We start from the raw sequence: 23342 nt of genomic DNA on the forward strand, positions 1-23342 counted from the left end.
TAATTAATAACACATGAGATCATGAGAAATTAAACTATCATGGACAAATTACATTTTACCCCCCTGTGGTTTAGCATTTTTTACATTATCCCCCTATAGTTTCAAAAGTTATACATAACCTCCTCATGGTTTGGATTAAAGTGTCAAAATGATGGAAATAGTCATTCAAAACAGAACTTCTTAAAATGTCTAAATTACCCTTATAAATACATGACACACTAACCCCGTATGATTTTTATATTTTATCATATAACTTCCTTATGATTTAATACTTTACCATATAACCCCCTTATGGTTTTCAAAATATACATATAACTCCCCTTGGTTAATAAATAATTTTCAACTTTACATAAGGGTATTTTTGACATTTTAGATAACTCCGTTACGAATGATCATTTCCGTCACTTTGACACTTTAATCCAAACCATAAGGGGGTTATGTATAGTTTTTGAAATCATAGGGAGGTTATGTTAAAAAAGCCAAACCACAAGGGGGTAAAGTGGAATTTGCCCAACTATCATCGGAGTAATGATTGTTTTCGAACCTACGTATCCGAAGCCATTTATCCCTCAAAGTTTAAAGCCTACAAGAATTGAATACGATCATGACTATTTCAACAAAGATCATGAACATCATCTGAGTTGAAGAGGATCAATTAGCATGTTGCTAGATACATAAATGAGTTAAAATAAGATTGAGGAATCAAGTGGTAGAAAATAGAGCGTTATATAATTGTATAGTGTATACTAACTTGTTATATTAGAGATTAATAATATTAGGAAAATGCAAAAGGAACTCCACAGTTGGCATGTCGTGGGGTCTGCAAACATAAAGCTTCCCAGGTTAGCAAGCATGTCTATTCATCTCATTTTACAGCCATATCTCTGTGTCTCCCAAACATAGTATAACCTTTGACACACATCTGCATACGATCTTCATCATTTTCATAGTAAACAAACATTGATACATTATCCATAATCGTATACCGACTAAGTTTGTCTACTGATCTGATACAGATAAACATGATTCCCCACCCAAAAAGTGAAAAGAAAAAATGATAGTTCCTTTTACTCAATTGAGATTATGCTTATGGACAAATTCATGTCCCCACTCCTCACACACACAGGTCACAATGGCCTTCTGCTATCACTATGTACCTTCATCCCATTTGTGGCTAGAAATGTTACATATTCACATTTGCCTGTCAAGGAAATGACTTTAATGTTTATAATGGCGGAAAAACAAGTGTAAAATCGTGTGCATGCTAAAGGTATGGGTAAATTGTTACATAGCCCTCTATTATTTCATCTATTACCACATGATACCCTAACATTTTAAAATATCCACATGATCCATTGTAATTTTATACAAAGTGGAATTTTAAAGAAAGAAATATCCGTAATGTCATTATTTGAAATGTTACTATATCTCTTATTTAATATTGAACATAATGGGGGATTAACTACATTGCATAAAATCAAAGGAAAAATTATATAAAATATATGAAAATAATGTGCGACTTAAGTGGATATTATAATTTTAACGTACATTTTTTGAGCACGTCTAAGTCAAGGAAAGTCATGTAAATATTTTGAAATATCGGGTAGTGATGTGGTTATATGTTAAACCACAAGGGGTTAAACAATAATTCATCCATTAAATGCTATAGATACAAAAAACATTATATATCATGCAAATATCTTTTCATCCTTTCTCTTTTGCCTTTGTTAATTAAAAGCAGAATAGAAAAAACTCAGCACTCAAATCCAACTCTCCTTGCCCTTAACAATCCCTCAGGCACTGTCTATATCTTCAAAGCCATAAGAAAAAAACATCCCAACCCCAAACCCAATTCTTCTTCATGAGCTCCTATCGCCATTTTAGTACTCCACAAGATCATTAATCCAGGACAAAGAAACAGGCCTGCTTTTTTGGTTATAATCATCAATCCATCATTCTATCCACTTCAACTACCTTCTTGTATAACTTCATCTCCACACAAACCATGCACCCAATAATTTACCATAATTTGTAGGCCTTTCTACCGAACATAATTTGCAACAAATACTGGTGCAGTGATCGCTTGATTAATACTTGCTTTTGCAGAAGAAATGGACGAGTCATGGAGAATGAGAATGGGAATGCCAACAACAACAAAAACAGGACTGAAGCACAATCCCCCTCCCCGGCGATCCACCGAGGACACTTCCTACCGGCAAACCTCTGAAAGCCCTCTTCTAGACCCTGAAGACTTCAACGACGTGTTTGGTGGGCCGCCTCGGACAGTCATGTCACGGCAATTTCCCAGCAATGAGTATTTTCCCCGGTCATCCTCGACTTCTTCTTTCTACGAAGAGATTTTCAGGCCACCCGAGAATGTGGTTCCGGCACCAGCACCGGTGAGGAGTGGCCGGAACTTGCCGGAATTCAGGATTCCAGCTGAAAAGGGTGCAAGGAGGAGTAATCAGTTTGAGGGCTTTTATGGCGATATTTTTGGGTGGAATGAAGAGGATTCGAAGAGGTCGAGGTCACGGACGAGGTCAAGGTCTAAGTCCAAGACCAGCACATCGTCGGTGTTGAGTTCGGAGGAGTTGAGCCCTTTACGGCCGGCCATTGGAGGTGGTGAATTGGGTGATGAGGATGTTTCATTTTTTGCTTCCAGGCTGAGGTTAGATACTGTGCTACATTAACTAATTAACTCAGTATTTTATTTTTTTTTGGTTCTTTTGCAACTGTTTTTGCTCGATTGACAATTCTGCCCCGGACATCATATAAAAATTTCAATATTTACATGGGCTAGTTTTTGAACAAATAGTGGAGATTTTCAACTTGTTTAAATTGTGTTTCACAAACATTGAATAATTATTCTTTCATATGTTGAAAGCTCTTAACTTCACTGACCTCGATCGATTATAATTGTTATGGTTAGTATCACAATTGTAATTGTTATTGTTATTATTTGTCATAAAAGGAGGAACTACAGGGGAGGGATTTGGCCACTGAACTGTCTTAATTAATGTGACAGAAGCAAAGTTGGAAACTAAGTAAATTGTAGATAGAATGGTTCTTCTCTACTACTAAAAATTACTAACCAAAATGCTAGCTAATGTATTAATTTGTGGCAATCAAAAGCTTGCTTCAAAACTTTTTTGGTGAAACTAAATGAGCAATGGATTTTTCAGGCCATTAAATGTCCCAAGAAGATGGACTTCAAACACAGCCATCCATGAGGAGCTTCAAGAGCAGCAGTCCATGTCAGCATTTGTGTCCTGCGGCCCTTCTTATGATGCTGAGTTTGATTACAATGAGAACTTCAGAGGCTCTAATTTCAGATTCTGTCGAAGGAATCCATCCCCTGAAACAATTAGTCTTGAACCGAACTCATACCGTAGTCTAAAAGTGTCAGCAGATGATTTAGAGCACCACAACTCACCATCGTCAGTTATTTCTTCCCTCTGTCAAGACCAGGAGGCAGTTGATGTAGTAGCCAACAGAACTGAGGATCAGATGTCGCGAGAGCAAGCCATGGAGCAAGATGAAGATGAAGTTGTGAGCTCTTATGTCATTGAAATTAATGCTGGAAACAGGGAATGGGCTGAGGAAGCAGTTGGTGTTGATGATGCTATTGCTTGGGCAAAAGAGAAGTTTCAAACATGTTGTTCAGAAGACATGCTTGGTGCAGATCAAATTTCAGATGGACATAAAGATGTCAATGAATCAACGCATGTTGCAGGGGTAAACTCTGCTCCCCTGTGCTGTCATGATTGAGTAATAGCATCTTATACTCTTATTCTGGATTTTATGAGGACACTCATATTTAGATTAACCACTCCTAATGATTGTTTGACTAGGACTTCTTTAAGCCCTGATTGCATACGTAGGATTAACATAGTTTTTTATTTGAATTATTTGTTTACAGGATGAAGAACAAGATACATGGACAAATGCAGAACAGAAACGAGAATTAGGGACAGATGTAAGCTTCCAATATACAGTTATTTTATCACTGACTTGGGAGCAGAAAATAACAGTATGATTCAATGTTGGTTTTCAATTTTGCATTGATAGAAACAAATGTTGCAAATTAGACATCAGGATATTGATATTACCCTCACTCTTGCACATGGTTAGAATTGCATGCAGACCAATATCCTACAGAGAACTGTGTGTCTTAAGTTTTCCTAAGATGCTTTGCTAATTATAATATGACAGTTGTCATCATAGTCATGGGAGAAAACTGCTCCTTTCAGTTTCTAACCATCAAATTAGAAGCTTTAAGCAATTTATGTTACAGTTGCACTTCTCTACCAACAATTTATGGACTTAACTATTTGCTCAAGCAAACCACTTGATTACTGAATCTCAAAGCCCATTTTAGTTATCCAAGTCACTAATAGTATGAGAGCCAGACAATTTGCATTGTCCTTTGACATATTTTCTACCTACACAGGACTCCTTTTAATAGCAAAAGGACTGCTATAGTCACCACGAAAGTGGGAAGTCTTACACTTGAGTCTTGCAATGTGAGGTGCAATCTATACATGTGTTTGTGTTCCAAGATGCATTCTTAACTATGCTATTGACATTCATCATCACAGTCATAGGAGAAACACCCCTATTAGTTTATCACAAGGAAATTAGCAGCCTTAAGAAATTTATGTTGCAGTAACAGTTCTTCACAAACAATTTATGGACTCTTAACTATTTACTCAAGCAAACCACTTGATTACTGAATGTCAAAGCCCACTTTCCTTTGCCAAGTCACTATGATAATATCTATGTGAGAACCGGGCTTCTTGCACTATCCTTTGATTTTATTTTTAGCTACACAGGACTCCTTTTCATGGCAAAAGGACTGCAATAGTCACCCCAAAATTGAAAAGTCTCACCTTTGATTCTTTTAGTCTCAGCTGTAATCTGTACATATGTTTGTGTCATAAGGTACATGCTTCTATGGTTGTCAGATTAAAAAAAAAAAAACTATCAACTTGAATATTCTGGAACTTTAGATTCACCCTCTCTCAATCTATAAGTAGATTACTGTATAATATATTGTGTATGATGGAATTTTATTAAAGGGCAGGTTGCATCCTTAAGTTTTTTTCCAAGTATGCTAATAACTACTTACTTTCCATGTTGATGGCAGATGGAAATGGAGCTACTAAATGAAAAGATAAGGTTGTGGTCTACTGGAAAAGAAGCAGATATTCGATTGCTGCTCTCAACTCTGCATCATGTAAGAGAGAATTAGTAGAATTGGCATATATTCTGTATGTGCTGAAGTGTATGGAATTTATTTGATTGAACTGCCATTTCTTGATGAGTTCAGATATTGTGGCCTGACAGTGGCTGGTTAGCAGTACCATTAACAAATCTGATAGAAAGTTCACATGTCAAGAAGGCTTATCAGAAAGCTAGACTTATTCTGCACCCTGACAAATTGCAACAAAGAGGAGCATCATTCCCCCAAAAATATGTTGCAGAAAAGGCATTTCCCATCCTCCAGGTATGTTATGCTCTTGGTTCTTTATTTGAAGCTCCAAGTCCATCATATGCTTAGGAAAGTTCATACCTGAGCCACCAATGGGCTTCTTGATGTGACATCGGCACCAATCTGCATTCAACTTAATAAAAACTTTTTCTTAGGTAACCACAGAGTTTTTATATCTCAATTAATACTAAAACTTCCAAATATATATAACTGTTGGACTTAAGTGTAATGGTGAAAAAACAATGAGAATAGGAAAGATGAAGCAGAACTGTCATTTTGGTTGTGATTATTGCATTATTCTCTTATATGAAGTCAATCTTACTGAGAATATGGAAGTTAAGGAATATATTATTGCAGTACATTTTCCAGGTTTAGTAAATTGTGAAATCTTTAGTAACCAATTTAGCTGATGATTATTATGCTTACTTGTCTGTTGCAGGATGCATGGGCTGCATTTGTATCTCAAGATGTCTTTTGCACTTGATGCTTCAGTGTCTACTCAAAGCCGATAATACTCCAGGGATGGCTAGCAGATTGGACTAAAGAAAATGTGGCTGGTCTTGTAATGATTTGTGGTGTTGGTCTTGTAATGATTTGTGGTGTTGTGACTTGCATGTTGTGAGAAGGGTAAAAGTACTACCACTTTACATTTTGGGGTACATAGTTAATGTCTGAATGAGATTTTCAATTATGGTAAATATCGATATTTGTGTATACTCTAGAGAAATGTATGATTATGATTACCTCACTACAGCTCAATTGTTTCGTAGTATCAATCCAATATCCAATTTGCAAAGCCAGATAGATGTTAGTGCCTCATTTGCAAAATTCCAGAGATGACCTGCTTTAACAGAAGAGCCTAAAAGATAGACTGTTTGATATGTCATAACATTTCATCCTTGAAATATTTTCTTCAGTTACATTGCATTCTGTATACAATTTCCTTGTGTTGTGCTTAGAGGACAGTTTCTTAACATCAAAGGCAGCAATATTTTCTTGTTCTGTAACTGATCAAAGAAGCTAGAATGGAGGTTCTTTTGTCCTCATCTTCATCTATATAAAGAAAACAAAAAGTTTTTTTTTTGAAGGAATTCTATCAGACAAGTCCCAACTACAAGGCCAGGAAGGTTTATTTCCTGACCAATTTCATATGTAGACAAATCTGATATAAAGAAAAGGGAAAGAAAGATGAAATTAGCTGCTTAAGCCATTGTTAATAGGAATACATGTTTTAGGTGGCAGATCTTTTTAATAATAGAGCAGCAAGCTTACACAAGCAGAGAACTACATCCATATTATCTGTAATAGACAAAACGTCAACTAATTACGCAATAAATTAGAATTTTTTGTAGTTTTCTGCTGAAAAATCTCGGCTAAAGCTTGCTCAGCACTCATCTGATGACCATGGTTAACCATCTCGGCCGAGTCTGATATAACTGGAATAGAGGAGACCGGTACGATACCGATCCCCGAATCCTCAATAATTTCATATCTATGATGACTTGTTTTGGCTTGGCCGATATTAACTGATTCGAATCCGTGATGCATAGAATCAACCAAAATATCCGAGTCAACCCTGAGTGGACTTGGATATTTTTTTCAAATTATACCTTTTTATGGTATTTTCTATTTTTAGTAAATTTTTATATGCTATAATATGTGTATCACTTGATATCCAACCGATATGCCACGATGGATGTGGAACAACTGTGACTGTGAACCATACTGATGACTTCAAGTTCAAAAGTGCTTCAGGAAGGCTAAAATTCTGCTGATAGGTTTTCCACTCTAAACTGAGTTCTCAAATCCTCTTCCTCAGTACATTCATCCATCCATTTATCATAATCTGAACTTTATCCACAATCAAGTCTGCTAATGATTGTGTATTCCAGGCCTGCCTAAGTATTTAATTTCTTTCGAGTAAACTCGTAAAATCCTTTAGTGAGTGTACATATCTTTTATTATTTTAATTGCATCTATTGAATATCTAATAATTTGATAATTGTGTCTATTCAGCACCTCATTTCTGGCGCGAAGCTGTATGTGGAATTAGTCACATCACCACCACATGTGGTCAACACAGGGGAAGTTTTGGAACAAAGAAGTCACCACTTCAAGCTAACAAAAATAAGGAAAAATCAAACAAGATCAGCAGCAAGGACCCGGGAAAGATTTATTTGCCAGTTTATTATTTATTATGTGGGGTTTCAAGAATTTATGATTTGTGTACAACCTAATTAACTATTGCAATTGAGAGAAAAATGAATACCACCAGCTATGAGAATTTCAACTTTCACTAAATGTAGTGGCAAATGTACGTTTCTTTGGAATCAGCATCAGGTGTTCAATTTTCTTACTCAAACACATCATCGGATCATGTTGCCAAAGATAAACAAACTTCAATGGACTACTACACATTTCTTGTCAATTCCTTCGTCTACTGAAACTACTTTTAAGAAGTAATATAACAATCTTTCTAAAATGGCATCGTATATCATTTATCATCCACCGCAATGACATTAGATGCATTTGTATGAACTTTCTTGAATAGCAAACTAATTTAGGTTGAGACTCGATATCTATAAGAGTTGAATCGATAAGTTCGTAAAGTGAATAGAAAAAAACTCTAAAACACAAAATGTGGTCATAAATGGCAAGTATATTATTCCGGGTTTTAATTTTTTTGGTTCGTATAGTTCTTTCAAGATCTATGTATCTTTTCGTGTAATTGTTAATCGTCTTCTTTTACATCAACTCACTAAGAGATGCATCAAATCCTGAAAGAAATACAAAAAATATAAGTTATTACTTGATTGGAATTAGTAGATTCAAGCCGAAAGTTTTTTTTTTTTTCTTTTTAACTCTCCCTCCCCTTTCTATAACCCTTTCCGCTCACAATTATCAGTCTCAAAATTCGAATTCTAAACATGATAGTAGGGGAGATCTTAGTCACTTACCAACCCGGCCTAGTGGTATGAAGCCAAAGGTTTGAATGATGATAAAACAATAACAAAAAAAAAAAACAGGCTTTGCTATAGTAATTAGGTGATGTTGGTGTATATTTTCACACTGACCTTATCACGGACGTGTAAAAACATGTTCCATGCTGGTGGGCCAAGATTTTGGTGATTAGGTCCGACATTACCACAAATTAATTTATGGGATGCATTACCACATTTTTAGGCCTATAAATACAAGGAGTCTGGATCTCAACTATACCAAGTTTTCGACAGTAACCAGTTACAAATATCGATTTTCATCCTTATTAATTAGCTAGCTAGCTCTTTAAGGAAAAAATGGCCGCAGCCAAATCTGCTATTGGCACTGGAAAGGTGAATAGTGATTGTATGCCTGGCTAGACATAGATTTCTTTTTTTTTGTTTCTTCAAGTTTGTGTGTGGTTTTGAGAAGCAACTCATAAACAACTTGTACAGAAACGTTTGGAAGAGTATAAGGAATTGCAAATTACAGTAACATTAACATTCTTGAATTTTCTTAAGCAATATTTTATGTTTTCTAGTTGTCTACATGCATTAATTGGTCTCTTGAATTGTCTGAATAAGCTTCTTCTGAGTGATACAGTTTCTTATTAATTGGTCGGATTTAGTTTTCTGGTTGTTTGTTTATTTGAAAGGATTCTAATTGATTTTGGGAACTCAATTGTTTGGTGTTTACAGAACGACATCAGTTCACTAGAACCGGTGAAGCCGGCTGACCCTCATGTGATCCAGATCGGACAATTTGTAGTGGAACAATGTCACCACGGCCAGCTGCTTTTCGTCGCCGTGGTTGGAGGATTCACGTGGAGCGGTGATGGAGGTTATTACTACGCACTTATCATTGAAAATCAGGATAGCGACGGTGCCACATATCTCCATAAAGCACTTGTTCTTGAGACCCCAAGTGAAACCAAACTCATCTGGCACATGAAATAATCAAGCACTGCTGTTGATCAACTGAGGATCAACGACTTTAAGTACTCTAATTATATAGTGTCTTTGGTGTGGTTTTCAGTTTCTGCATGGATGATGTACTGCTGGCATGCATACATCTCCCTGCTGTTGTACTAGTATGTAAGGTGCTGTTCTACCAACAAAAATGCACCGTCAAATAAAAAATCCGCTGTGTGTTTGAGTTTGTGTCATTGTACTAGTATGTCAAAGGTGCACTTATACGAACAAAAATGCACCATGAAATGAATAAAAACAGCCTTCTGTGTTTTTCTCGATTGCTTGGAAGCAGGTTCCAATCACTGAGTTTTGTATGTCAATTAGGTGCTATATTCATGACTAGTTATAAAATCTTATTAGTTAAGCATTACTTAAAATGAATCCAAATCTGGAAAGGAAATGAAAGATGAGTTGATATATTGAGAGAGACATGTAACTCAAAAGTTAGAGTTCAAAGATGAGAGTTTCTGCTTTCTACAACCATTCATTTGGACATCTCTAAACAACGTGTATCATACCGTGTCAAATAAGTTTAAAATGCATAGATATGAGCAAAGAATCATCTGCTCTTTAAAATGTGACAACAAAATTAATAGATCTACATGCTGTTGGATTTTAATACTTATCCCCATATTTTGTTTAACATTCAATGAATTAGAGATTGTGAAATTCAACAGAAAATCATTCAAGAAATTATGGCAGTTATGAATATAATGAACTTAAATGAGTTTAATTATACTCATGGCACTAGCCCAAGTGACATATGCACAAGTCCAAGAGAGTTTTGGGGGCTCACACCCTAGTCTGAGAGGAGTTTTGGTTTGGCATCAAACCAAAAGAGTAAGCCATGTGCCTTTGGGCCCTTAAGTATTTAGTACTATTTAGACACTTTTGTGTTTTCAGTTTTAGGTGCCTTTTGAACCTAAAAATTATTTTTTAGGGTTTTATACTCTCTTTTTGTTATAGTAAATCTGCTACCCCTTCGTTCGTAGATGTAGGTCAATTGGACCGAAACACGTAAATTCCTGTGTTTCTCTGTTTAATTTATTTGTTTTATTATTGTCATTATCGAGTTGGTAAGAACTCTATTATTCTCGTTGGTCAATTTCCTGGACCAGACCTAACAGTTTTAGTGAGTTTTTTCCTTTATTATTTCTATTAATGGTGGAATGTAAAATGATCCATAGTGCTATTGCAATTATTAAAAAAAAAAATCAATGCTTTTACTAAAATGACAGGTGTTATAGCTATATACTAATTTGAAGAGCTGTAGCTTTGTAGTCTTGGTACAACTGTACGTTTTGTTTAAATACGGGGATTGAAGATTGAGTATATGAATATTTAATTTATTGGCCAAGCTAATTAATATTTAATTTGAGGATTGACCTAATCACCAATGTGTAAAAACGTGTTCCACATTGGTCTTTGTCAAATTTTCACACGTATTAAAATAATTATAAGATGGCGCAAAATTCAAGTTCATCATAGTAGCAGATCCGACCATGACACTGGATAACACCATATGCACCGTATGATTTAATACTTAGATTTCTGAATTACTTCTATAAGATTACCTGATCTTCCATGTATTTATGACTATACTAAACTGCAACCATGACCATGTCACAATAGTCTTGCCTCTTCCGTAACTTTTTGAGTATCAATAAAAGTGATATTTGCATGAAATATTGGATTAAAAACAGAATAGCTATTATGCGATTAGAATTTTTACATTTTTTAGAAAATATATCTAGTAAAGCGGAGATAATTATGCCTAAATTTTGCATGTTTGATGAAATTTCTTCTTTTAATTGATTTTATATAGTTAAGTGATTAATATGGTCAATAACTGTGATACTCTTCTCATGATTATTCTTTTGAGGGAATAATTTTTATCTTTCCTTTGGTATCTTTTCTTTACAAAAAGGGGAAAAAGTAGAAAAAAAAAAGAAAAAAGAAAAAAAAGAGAAGAGAATAAGAGTTGTTCTACTCAAATGGCTCTTGTACTTAGTAACCAAAAGTCTTCATCTACAAATGTCAACTTTCGTAGAAAATAGTATTTGAATTAAAAGTATGCAAAGCAACTTCAGAATGTGAAATGTTGAGTAACTGGCGATTTTTATCTAAAATTGTCGATTTTCGCGTCAAAAGTCACTTTCACAACTTGAGTAAACATTTAGATATATTGTAAATCCCTCTTTGAACTTAGAAAAGAAGATGATCATAGACTTAGGAAGTTTTTTTTTATTGACCATAGGAGTAACTTGCTTTTGAAATTGAAAAAAGATGAGGAATTGATTTGAACTAGTTACAATTATGGCATAATTGGCTCTCCTTTACTTGATATTATGATTACTTGAGCTTAATTGAATGATCGCATAATAGTTATTTACCTTGTTTTGAGGAGGTGAATTTGAAGTATTCACATATGTTTACTTTCAAAGTTTTGGATCATTGTTGGTTTATAATTCTTAATTGATTAAGGACAAGCAATGGTTCAAGTATATGGGATTTTGATAAGTTTGTATTTTGAGTGATTTAAATATGTTTTATTATTTAGTTTTGATGTGTTTTATTCACTTTTATGGCGAATGAACTAGGTTTCTAGTGAATTATGCATTTTGTGGTCAAAGTGTGATAATTGCATATTTATGAATTAAAGTGATAAAAACTTCATGTTTTTGTAGGTTTCAATGATTCAATCATCAAATGGAATGAATGGAGGAGATAGTTAGATGAGTGTTGATGATTTGAAATGATATAAAGAGAATATGAAGTGCAAAATGTTTTAAAGATGGATTGCAGTCAAGTGTAGAAGAAAGGGAGTTTGATAGCTTCGATACCTGTTGGCATTTCGGCTATATCTTGAACAACAAGTATTGGTTGAGGTGATTCTTAAACCATTTTAAAGCTAACACATAGTTCTACGTTTCTTATGAGACATCAAAATTTAGTTCATGCATTGTCCTAGTCAAAATGTCAAAATACAGTTGGCCATTTTGTTGTCAAAAGCTGAAACAGAGTTTTGATCAATTAAGGGTATTTTGGACATTTCTCAGTCTACATAGCTCCAAATTAGATGATTCTTAAAGAATTGGAAATTTAGCTCAAAAGGTTACAACTTTCATGTTTTACAAAAGAGTTAGTTCAGCCTCCATCGTCAAAACAATATCAATTGAAATTGATGCAAAAACAAAACAAAGTTGAAAATTGGCCAAATTTGAGAAAACCTACAAAAGACACAAAACGTGGGGTAATACGTGACCTCATGCCCGCGGTTTCAGAGCTCACGTATTCTTATATTGCAACTACAACTTGCTCATCAACTTGTTCTGCATTCACATAACTTTTCCATCTATTCACCATAAGGGTGTGCAACGAATTTGAAATCAGTAAATCGAAAGTTTGAATTCGAAATTTTTTGAAATTTTGGCATCTGAATTACCGACCGAATTTGATTTTGAATTCACTAATTTCGATTTCAAATTTGATTTCGAATTCAATTTGAAATTTGTTAATTTCCGATTTCATCGAATTCGGAAGCCTTTTTTTCTTTTTTTCCTTTTTTTAAACAATTTCTCAAAATTTACTCTTTTTGCTCTTTTTGGTAAAACTTCTCATCGAATTCAGACAGAATTAGGTTATGCTCTTTTTGTCCTTTTTGAAGTTTTGTTTTGTTAGATGTATTGTTATTATGTTATATAATATAAATTTTATATTACATACATTATAAAAAAAATATTATATTATACATATATAAATATTATAAAACAAATTTGAAATCGAATACCGATTTCGATTCTTGATTTTGAATTGTGAATTTGAAATCGAAAACTTTGATTTCAAAATTTTCATTATCTTATGGAATTCCAACTGATTTCGCATAATTTGAAATAGGAAAAACCGATTTCCATTCCAAATTCCAAATTACCGATTTTGAAAATTTCGAATTAAATTCGAATCCGGTCGATAAATCAGTATTTTTCGATTTTGTACACTCCTAATTATCCAACTCAGAATTTCGGCTGCAGCTGTAAAGAACAGTGTAGAGACTTCAAGAAAAAACTTTTGGTGATTTTAAGAGATAAAGCCCTGTTTGGCATATGAGTTTTTTGCTAAGTTTGTCTGCTACAAGTTTTTTAAGAACTTTAGCTACAGTAATCTCAAAAAACTTCTTAAAGTTTTTAAACTATACACTTCAAAATGTTCAAAAATTTACACACTTAAAATTTTTTAAAAAAAACTTCTACAGTAAGTTACAGTAAAGTTTTAGACAAACACCCAAAAACTCACTTGCCAAACGGGACTCACTTGCCAAACGGGACCAAAATTACCAACTAAAAACAACTCACTTGGAGCTTTAATTCCTCTATAAATAAGGACTTTCTTGAGCTTGTTTCCTAACTTTGGAAAGCTAGAAACACTACTAAAATATAGTCTTCACTAGTTTTTTTTAGTTCATTAGTATGGTATAGTTAGTATAATTATCCATCTTGTACTTGTAGCTAGATTTGTATGAAGAATTGAGGAGTAAAGATGAAGAGTTGGAACTCATGTGGCAAGGATGACTTGTTTCCTATCACTTTCTCTTTTGCATTTGATTTTATGTTTAGTTATAATACAAGTTTGGATTTTATTAGGTTTTACTAAAGTTTATACCTAAAGTTATGGATAAACTTTCTATATCTCGTTAGTGATATTTACTTGGTTATTTGGTGATAGTATTTTGAACAAATTATTTATCACTTTTGCTTATCTAATCATGATTAACCGGCCATTAATTGTGATAATCTTAAGGTGTTAAGTTTGTAATGAGAATTGAGATTTGACAGTAGTTCAGAAAAGTGCTAAACTTAGAAAGTACACTCACGAGAGTAGAGGTGCACTTTTGTGGTTTTAGTAATTTGTTTCATATAATTTCATAGAAAGAATGAGTTTGTAGTTAATTTTATAACCACGACAGGAAATATGATTTAGTTATAAGTATAATAGATTCACTACGAGAGTAGGTTTCACATACATGAAAAAATTACACCATAACTAGCCAAGATAATAACATTCAATTAATCAGTGATTTCACTTGCAAGAGTAGTGATGAATTCCATACCTCTGTTGACTTTCTATTATTATTTGTATTACTTTTATTTCATATTCATAATGTAGATATAATTTTTTACATTTGTGATAGTCGAAATAATAAAGGAATTCAAAAATCACAGGTAATTGACAATGTTCCTCTGGGATCCACACCTAATATTCTTGTACTCAATAAACTATATGCATACTCACAGAAAATGAGATGTTTAGGTTTTATTAAAATTTGATACGTGGTAGAATCTCGTCAGCATCATGTATCATTAGTCATCCACTGCAATGACATTAGATGCATTTCTAAGGACTTTCTTGAATAGTTAAACTAATTTAGGTTGAGAGTTGAATCGGTTAGTTCATACAGTGAATAGGAAAAACTCTAAAACACAAAATGCAGTTATAAATTGCGGGTATATTTGTCTGATCTTTTATTTTTGCGTTGGTTCGAATAGTTCTTTCAAGAGTCTATGTATCTATTCGTGTAATTGTCAATGTCTTCTTTTACATCAACTCATTAAGAAATACATCAAATCTTGAAAGAAATACCAAAAATATAACTTATTACTCAACTAAAATTATCAGATTTAAGCCTAAGGTTTTTTTTTAACCCTCCATCTCCTCTCCACATCTCTTCCCATCCCCAACTATCAGTCTTGTGATTCAAACTTTGAGCCTTACAGAGGAGGAAGCTCTTAGTCATTGGACCAGGCCAGGGGCATGAAGCCTAAAGTTCAAGTGATGACAAAACGGTAACATAAAATTATAGGCCTAGCAACAGTAATTAGTATATTTCCACACTGACCTCATCATGGACGTGTAAAAACGTGTTCCATGCTGGTGGACCCTGATTTTAGTGATTAGGTCCAACAAGACAAACTAATTTATGGGGTAATTACCTCATTTTTAGGCCTATAAATACAAGGAGTCTGGTTTGTTATTTCAATGTGCTAAACTCAGCTACCAAGTTTTCTGGAGTCACAACCAGTTACAAATATCTATTTTCATTCTTATTAATTAGCTAGCTAGATCTTTAAGGAGAAAATGGCAGCAGCCAAATCCGCTATTGGCACTGGACAGGTGAATAGTGATTTTATCCCTAGCTAGATTTCTTCCTTTTTCAAGTTTATGTGTGGTTTTGGCAATCAACTCATAAACAACTAGTATAGGAACGTTTGGAAAAGTACAAGGAGTTGCAAGTTAAAGCAATTTCCAACATTCTTGAATTGTCTTGAGCAATATTTTATATTTCCAGCTGTCTACATGCATCTGTGGGTAGGCGGTCCCTTGCATTGTTTCGTTAGGCTTCTTCTGAGTGATATAGTTTCTTATTAATTGGTTGGATTTAGTTTTCTGGTCGTTTGGTTGTTTGAAGGATTCTAATTGTTTGCGTTTTCTTACTGGAAAAAATGTTTTGAATTTACAGACCGACATCAGTTCACTAGAACCAGTGAAGCCGGCTGACCCTCACGTGATCCAGATCGGACAATTTGTAGTGGAACAAGCTCACCACGGCAAGCTGCTTTTCGTCGCCGTGGTTGGCGGATTCACGTGGAGCGTTATTGGAGGCAATTACTACGCACTTATCATTGAAAATCAGGATTATGAGGGCGCCACATATCTGCACAAAGCACTTGTTTTTGAGACCCCAGATGGAGTCTTGAGACTCATCTGGCACAAGAAATAATCAAACACTGCCGTTGATCAACTGACTATCAACGTCTTGAAGTACTTTAATTATCTATCACTGTCTTTGGTGTTGTTTTCAGTTTATGCATGGATGATGTACTGCTGGCATGCATACATCTCCCCATTGTTGTACTAGCATGTAAGGTGCACTTGTACCCGCAAGAATGCTTTTGAGTTTGTATCTTTGTACGAACACAAATGCAACATTTAATAAATAAAAACAGCCGTCTGTGTTTGAATTTGTGTCTCTGTTTTACTGAGTTTTGTATGTCAACATTTAATATTTTGTTTGAAATTCAATGAATTAGAGATCGTGAAATTCAACACAAAATCATTCAAGCAATCAAGAAGAAAATAACATCTTATGGTTAATATTAAGGAAAAAAATTAGATTTTCCTCCCCTTTCAGTTTTAAAACTATGTTTATTTTTCCTTTTAGCCCAACACTCTCTCCTGATTTCACTGTAGCTAAATGCTTTAGGCACTTGACATATTGTAGGATACACACGTATATATACGTACATGCATACACACAATATATATATATATATAACACACACTCGCTAGTAACAAAGTAGGTGCTTTCCATGTGAATATGATACTTTTCGATTTTCCTTTTCTTCTCAAAAATTTTTTAAAAAAAAATCAATGAAATTGAGATAAAAATAATGTGATATTAAACATTTATATCTTTTTTATATTTTTTCAAACTTGATTTATCCCAACCAACACAGATGCACAAGTAACAAAGTATGCTTTATCCCAAGTGCCCTTTTGTTTTGTATCAGTATCAATGTTTTCGTCTTTTGGTTGAATTTGGATGACTTGAATGTTGTTCTTTTTTATGCCATTTGAGTTAAAATTTTTATCTTCTTGAATAATTTATTGTTCCCCTTTATGTCATTCTATGTATTTTTTGTTAGTTTTAATGAGTTTTTTCCTTTATTATTTCTATTAATAGTGGAATATAAAATGATCCATAGTGCTATTGCAATTATAAAAAAAAAATAATGCATTTAAGGTAATGACTGGTGTTATAGCTGTACACCAATTTGAATAGATGTAGCTTTGTAGTGTAGGTAGAACTATACGTCTTGTTGAAAAATGAGGATTGAAGATTGAGGAAATGTAGCCAGCAAATTAATATTTAAATTGAGGATTGACCTAGTCACCGATGTGTAAAAACGTGTTCCACATCGGTCCTTGTCAAATTTTCACAAGTATTAAACTAATGGGAAAATCGTTCAAAATGTTACTCACATTTTGTAAAATAACTTTTTTAGTCCCTTACTTTTAAAAGTGTAATATTACGTCCTTTACAAATTCACATTAATCAAATTTGATTCCTACTTAGGTTTTCGACTAGTTTTTGGTCGGAATCCACTACGTGCCTTGCACGTGATCATTTTTTGGGGGTAAATTTGTCAAATCAAATTTCACATAATTTGATTTTTTCGTCCCTCACATTTTACAAAATAAATTTTTTCGTCTCTCACATTTCAAAAAAAATAAATTTTTCCATCCCTCACATTTAACAAAATAAATTTTTTTTATCCCTCATTGATCATGTGTACGAATAGTTTTTTTTAAACCCATGTATATATCTATTTGATTTCACCTAAACAATACGAATAGCATGTAATATATCTGTATTTGATTTAATTTACAACTACAATTAGGTTATTCAGTTGAAATTAAATAGAGAAATATTACATGTTATTCGTACTGTTCAGGTGAAATTAAATAGACATATATATGTGAGTTTTCAAAAATAAAAAAAGACAATCGCACACATGATCAATGAGGAATGAAAATTTTTATTTTGCAAAATATGAGGAATGAAAAAATTAATTTTGTGAAATGTGAAGGACGAAAAAATTCAATTTGTGAAATGTGAGGGACTATAGATCAGATTATGTGAAATGTGTTTGACAATTTTACCCCTAAAAATGATCGTGTGCAAGACATGTGGTAGATTTCAGCCAAAAATTAGTCAAAAATCTAGATAGATACCAAAATTGATCAATATGAATTTGTAAAGGACGTAAAATTACACTTTTAAAAGTAAAGAACGAAAAAAGTTATTTTACAAAATATGAGGGATGTTTTGAAAGATTTTTCCTTTTAACTAATTATAAGACGGCGCAAAATTCAAGTCCATCATAGTAGCAGCTCTGACCATGACACTCGATAACACCAATTGCCCTGTGATAGGTTGCAATTTTACTATTTAATTTATTATTAATTTCCCCTATTACCTGACCTGGTGTGGATTAATTGTTGGATTCTACTCACATTTTCGTAATTTACATTTATTTCAGGGAGTAGAACAAAAATATCACAATCAAATCCAAAGCCAATTTGATAGTCATCAGGAAAGAGTTCAAATAGCAAGCAATCAAGGGCATTCTTGGAACAAGGAGATGCAAGACCTTTTTGATAATTTTGACCGAAGACAACAACTAAAAAAGGAAAAAGAAAGCAAACCTGGGGAGGCGTCCAGAGGCTTTGTCCTCTCCACAAGGGGAGCCGCCGGACAGATTAGAGTCAAGGAGAATAGGAAATAGCAGTAGACTTTAGATAGAAAAAGTGTGCAGAGGACTAGCACTATTTTTAGCTTAGTTTTTAGTTTTGACTTTTCCTCTTTTCGTCTTATTATGCTGTTGCTTCCGTCGGATGTGAAGGCAAAGAAAAGCAATTGGGCATTCTTTGTAATCTTGAACTTTCCTTCATTGCCGAAGTGAATTGAATTTTCCCAATTTCGGAGTCGATGGCCGCTATTGTTAAATCGATTTCCTATGGATTTTTCGCACTAGGGATGAACTAAATTTTCTTTTCTAGTCAAGGAATAACGGAGGTTTTGGTTCACCTAAAATTTGTGAGATCGATTTAATTTTATCTTTTTATTTTATTTATTAGTATTCGCATATTCCTTATTTGCAGTGCTTGTGATTATTTAATTAATTGATTGTCTTGGATCCAGATAATTAGTTGAGTGGATAATCTATTGTCAATTAGGGTATTAAATCCGTAATTGTTTAATTGCTCTAAAATAGTGGCAACTGGCATGATTAGGTTTGTGTCAGGGGAATACGCGGGCTAATCTAAAATAACCCTGGTAGTGCGTTATTTGGTTAGAATAGGGCTCCTCTAATACGTAAGGCAATTGGGAAATTAAATTCTATGGGCATACCTAGGATTATTTCTCAATTAGAGTAGTGATTAACGGGCGTACCTTGATCACCGACACAGTAAGGAGGGGTTGACTGCCATCGCTTGTCTGGTAATTATAACCTATTTATTGATAAATAATTGGAATTGCCTTTGCTTCAATGATCAATTAGGTGCACCATTGCTGAAGTTATTTCTTGGCTAGAGCCTTACTTATCACCCATTTTATTCTAGTAATTTATTATTTAATTTTTAGTAGCTTCCTAGATTTTATTTGAATCTCTTTGATTGTCACCTTCTGCACAAAAACACCCCCTTTGTTATTGTGAATTTGAAAAGAAACAGTTACACCCAATCCTTGTGGATTCGACCCTGCTTACCACTATCTACAAAAATTAACTTTTGTTGAGCAGGTTTTTATTATTGCACAGGCTGATAACCTGTCAATTTTTGGCGCCGTTGTCGGGGACTGGTGCCAGATTAATTTGTTTCTTTTTGAGTTCACCTTATTTTCATTTTTAATTTATTTTTCTCTTATTTTTTTATATAGTTTATAGCTGCTAACATTCCGTATTTTGATTATAGACTGGATTTTATTCCTGAATGGGGTTATGAGACTCATGTTTTTCCTAATGATCAATGGGCTGTTGCAAATTGTGGAACTTATTTTGACTCAGGTTATTCAACCGACACATGCCCCGCATTTCAAGATAATCTAAGTGCTCCAATTGATACTTTTGGAGATTTTTCACCTCGATTTCAAACGTGGTATGACCCTTACCCAAACAGGTATGATCAAGGATGGTGGGATAATTCCAATTTTAATTATGCGACCGGGCCAATGGATTTTCAACAGCAAGAGTCTCAACAACCATCATCCATGTCAGGTATGTCTTTTCAGGAATTGATTGAATTATTTGATACTAATACATATCGATTTCATCAGGAGACACAAGCGAGCATGCGTAACCTGGTAGATCAAATGAACCAATTGACATCCAGGATAGCGTGATTAGCTTCTCACCTTGAAGAATTGCCCTCACAAACCAATATCAACCTTGAAGAAGATGAGAGTACAATTATCCGGCCAAATGACATGGAACTGCAAGAGTTTCAAGGAGACGAATCTAAAGATGCAGTTGAAAAGAAAGTTGATGTGCAAAAAATGAGCCCCCAATATCAACCCGTCCAAGTGAATGAATCCAGTGAACAACCTTCAAATGCGGTGACATCGCCTCCATTCCTTAATCAATATTCTCTTGACTCTTATTCTTCAATTCCTGTTAATGAAATTGATTTTATTATACCAGAAAATCTTGAATTTCATGACAGGAATAAATTAAGAGTGACGATGACAAGATATCTTGGACCAATAAATGCATATGAGGGAGGAGTGAGTGGAGAATGCAAATTATCGATGACTTGTTTGGCCCCATTTACTAGTCCATGGAAGCCCGTAACTCGTGTGCTCAAGGATTACTCTATTTACGAGAGCTATCAAGACTATATAGAGGATGAAGCATTAAGACGAGCCACAAGATTTTATCCTCCATGAACAAAACATGATAATGTCTAGCCAAAAACATTAAAGAAAGGCGCTCATTGGGAGGCAACCCCAATTTCTTTTAGTTATTTGTTCATTTTTGTTCGTTAGTTTAAATATATATTTTTCCCTTGGATTTGAGTGATTTTTGGCTTCAATTTTCGTTTTTGATGATTCATAGGCATCCCTGTGACATGACGTGCCCGCGTCATGACGTATGAAGAGCTCATGATCAGAATCGTCAGAAGGGGTTCTTGCCCTCATGACGTGCCCGCGTCAAGTAACCTGGAAAGCTCTAGATTTCATGCCTTCCTGACGTGCCTGCGTCATGTTCGCGGGAAAGAGACCGCCGCCTCCACCTCAGCTCAAGCTCCACTCCAGCGTGCCTTGCCGTCAGCCGCTAGCCGCCTGAGCTCGCGCGCCCCTAGCAACCTACGGCCTGCCACCAGCTCGCTCTCACTCTCTCCCTGCCGTGAGCTCCGCTCCAGAGCATGCCAGTCCTTGCACCAGCTCCTCGCGGCCCCCAGCTCTTCCACGGTAGCGGCTATGCGCTCCACCAGCTCACAAACGCCACCACCACTCTTCCTCCATCTAGTCTCGCGTCCGCCTCCATCACCCACCATCGTGCGCCTATCTAACTTCAGCAGCCGCGCGGCCCCAAATCGCGCACACCCAGCAAGCATTCGCAGCTGTCGAGCCCCTCTCTATCGCGCGCCACCTTCTCCAACCGTGGCACACGCCAGGCTCTTCTCCCTCTTGTGACACTTGTGCTCCACCACCTCTCCTTTTTTCGCTGCCATGCGCACCGTCGCTACTTGTCAAATTTTTGACAGGTAGAGGTATTGTATGCTCCCAATCGCTAGTTCATTTTCTGGGACATCATTTTCTGGACTATCGTATTTTAATTTCTTGCTGCACTTGCTTACTTGGTTGCCCTGTATTGCACTAGTGGGATTGATTTGCTTGATTTTACGCCTATTATTTGGGAATTGTTTGGGAGTTCTGTGCACGGTGGTTGCCATTTTGATTCCTTTTTATTTCTGGTGCCGTTTGCTATTGGTTGGAATATCAAGTGATTTGGGTTGACCGTTTGAGATTTTACATCAACTGTGTGGCACACTAGTGATACTGGTTGAGGTAATTGGCCTTGATTTTGTTGCTTCTATTGGGTTGGTTGCCTGCCTGATAGCTGAGAATTTGTAATTGAGTTATTATTGTCAAAGTTCTAAACTGCTATTGCTGGAATTGCCGATTTTGAGTTGAGATATCCACTGTCCAATTGGAGACTTTGTTGAGATTTTGGGTGGACAGAGTTTTGCATTTACTAGTTGAATTGGGTTGAGATGTCTCAGAACTTGGCCGCGTACTCCATCACATCGGTTTCACTCCACTGTTCCCTCCTATCCCTTAGCCATTCGACAGGGAAGTTTCATTGTTCTCTTCGCTTTACTTGCTTTATTACCTCCATTAAGGACAATGTAGGATTTAGGTGGGGGGGGAACAAATGGGGGTGCTAGCGTTTCTAGTTTTTCCTTTATTATTGTTACTTGGCCATCTTTCGTGCATTTTCTTTCTTTTTTTTTAGTGATTAGTTCACATGTGCATGCCAAGGTTTGATATTGGATTGTTGCCTCTATTTCTACTATTGCCAAGTTTTAATAATAAGAATGTATCAAGTTAATGTGGTTGAATTCAAAAACATCTCTTTGGTGAATATCGATGATTGTTTTACTCTTATAATTTTTGGTTAACTTTTCTAGGCATAGGGAATGATTGTTAGCATTTTCATGTGAATTGGTCCAGTTATTAACCTTAGTTCTCCATATTTGAAAATGAGGCTAGCGGCTACAAATTTTCTTTTGATTTTTGTATTATTTTGAATTTTTGGTGCTATGTGGCTGTGAATAAGAGTTGACTGTATTCCGCTAGTATTTACTACCGAGTAACCGGGGATTTTCACCAAAAGTGTCGATTCTCGCGTCAAAAAGTAGTAATTACTATGAGTGCGTGGTCATGTGGCGATAGAAGCTGAGTAACCAGGCTCTTTCATCTAACAAATGTCAGAGTTCGCGTCAAAAGCCTCCAATGGCTAGCGACTAAGTCTTTTGTTACTATTGAAAAAAAAGGAAAAAAAGAAAAAGAGAAAAAAAAGAGAAAAGTAGAAATATGTAATAAAAAAAAGTGAAAGTTGTGTTAGTGTATAATAAAAGTCAGCTTGCCGATTTATGAATTTAATGTTGAGATTTTGGTTAATAGTTGGACCATTTGCTGATAAATGTTGTGCGGCATTCCTTTTTCTTAGATTAGTTAACCTGAAATTGGAGGAGTTTGTGGTTTAGAAGCTAACCGAAGTGATGTTTCTTGGATCTTGATCACCCATGCTTGATATATATTTTTCTTGGTATTTTGG

General features: G+C 35.0%; 1 protein-coding gene and 2 long non-coding RNA genes across 3 annotated transcripts; all 3 read left to right on the forward strand.

Annotated features, from left to right (window-relative positions):
* Positions 1–1739: 1739 nt before the first annotated feature.
* On the forward strand, positions 1740–6291 carry LOC113736390 (uncharacterized). Its single transcript, XM_027263332.2, has 6 exons — positions 1740–2668; positions 3183–3735; positions 3920–3976; positions 5147–5236; positions 5330–5506; positions 5931–6291. Exons 1-6 carry the CDS (start codon positions 2112–2114, stop codon positions 5973–5975), a joined length of 1479 nt encoding a protein of 492 aa, XP_027119133.1. The 5' UTR covers positions 1740–2111; the 3' UTR covers positions 5976–6291.
* Positions 6292–8721: 2430 nt separating this feature from the next.
* LOC140038958 (uncharacterized) lies at positions 8722–9729 on the forward strand. The gene is made up of 2 exons (XR_011842469.1): positions 8722–8823; positions 9169–9729. It is a non-coding gene; the product is annotated as an uncharacterized lncRNA (long non-coding RNA).
* A 5753-nt stretch (positions 9730–15482) lies between these two features.
* Positions 15483–16457, forward strand: LOC140038639 (uncharacterized). Its single transcript, XR_011842214.1, has 2 exons — positions 15483–15609; positions 15956–16457. It is a non-coding gene; the product is annotated as an uncharacterized lncRNA (long non-coding RNA).
* The last annotated feature ends 6885 nt before the right edge of the window (positions 16458–23342 follow it).

Source organism: Coffea arabica, chromosome 3e, assembly GCF_036785885.1.
Source record: "Coffea arabica cultivar ET-39 chromosome 3e, Coffea Arabica ET-39 HiFi, whole genome shotgun sequence".
In the NCBI taxonomy this organism is placed as follows: domain Eukaryota; kingdom Viridiplantae; phylum Streptophyta; class Magnoliopsida; order Gentianales; family Rubiaceae; genus Coffea; species Coffea arabica.

Excerpts from the sequence above, each read along its gene's own strand:
- LOC113736390 (XM_027263332.2), top strand. The coding sequence starts at position 2,112 with ATGGACGAGTCATGGAGAATGAGAATGGGAATGCCAACAACAACAAAA. Across the intron at positions 3,977-5,146 it reads AACGAGAATTAGGGACAGAT|ATGGAAATGGAGCTACTAAA; the intron begins GTAAGCTTCCAA and ends TGTTGATGGCAG. Across the intron at positions 5,237-5,329 it reads TGCTCTCAACTCTGCATCAT|ATATTGTGGCCTGACAGTGG; the intron begins GTAAGAGAGAAT and ends TGATGAGTTCAG.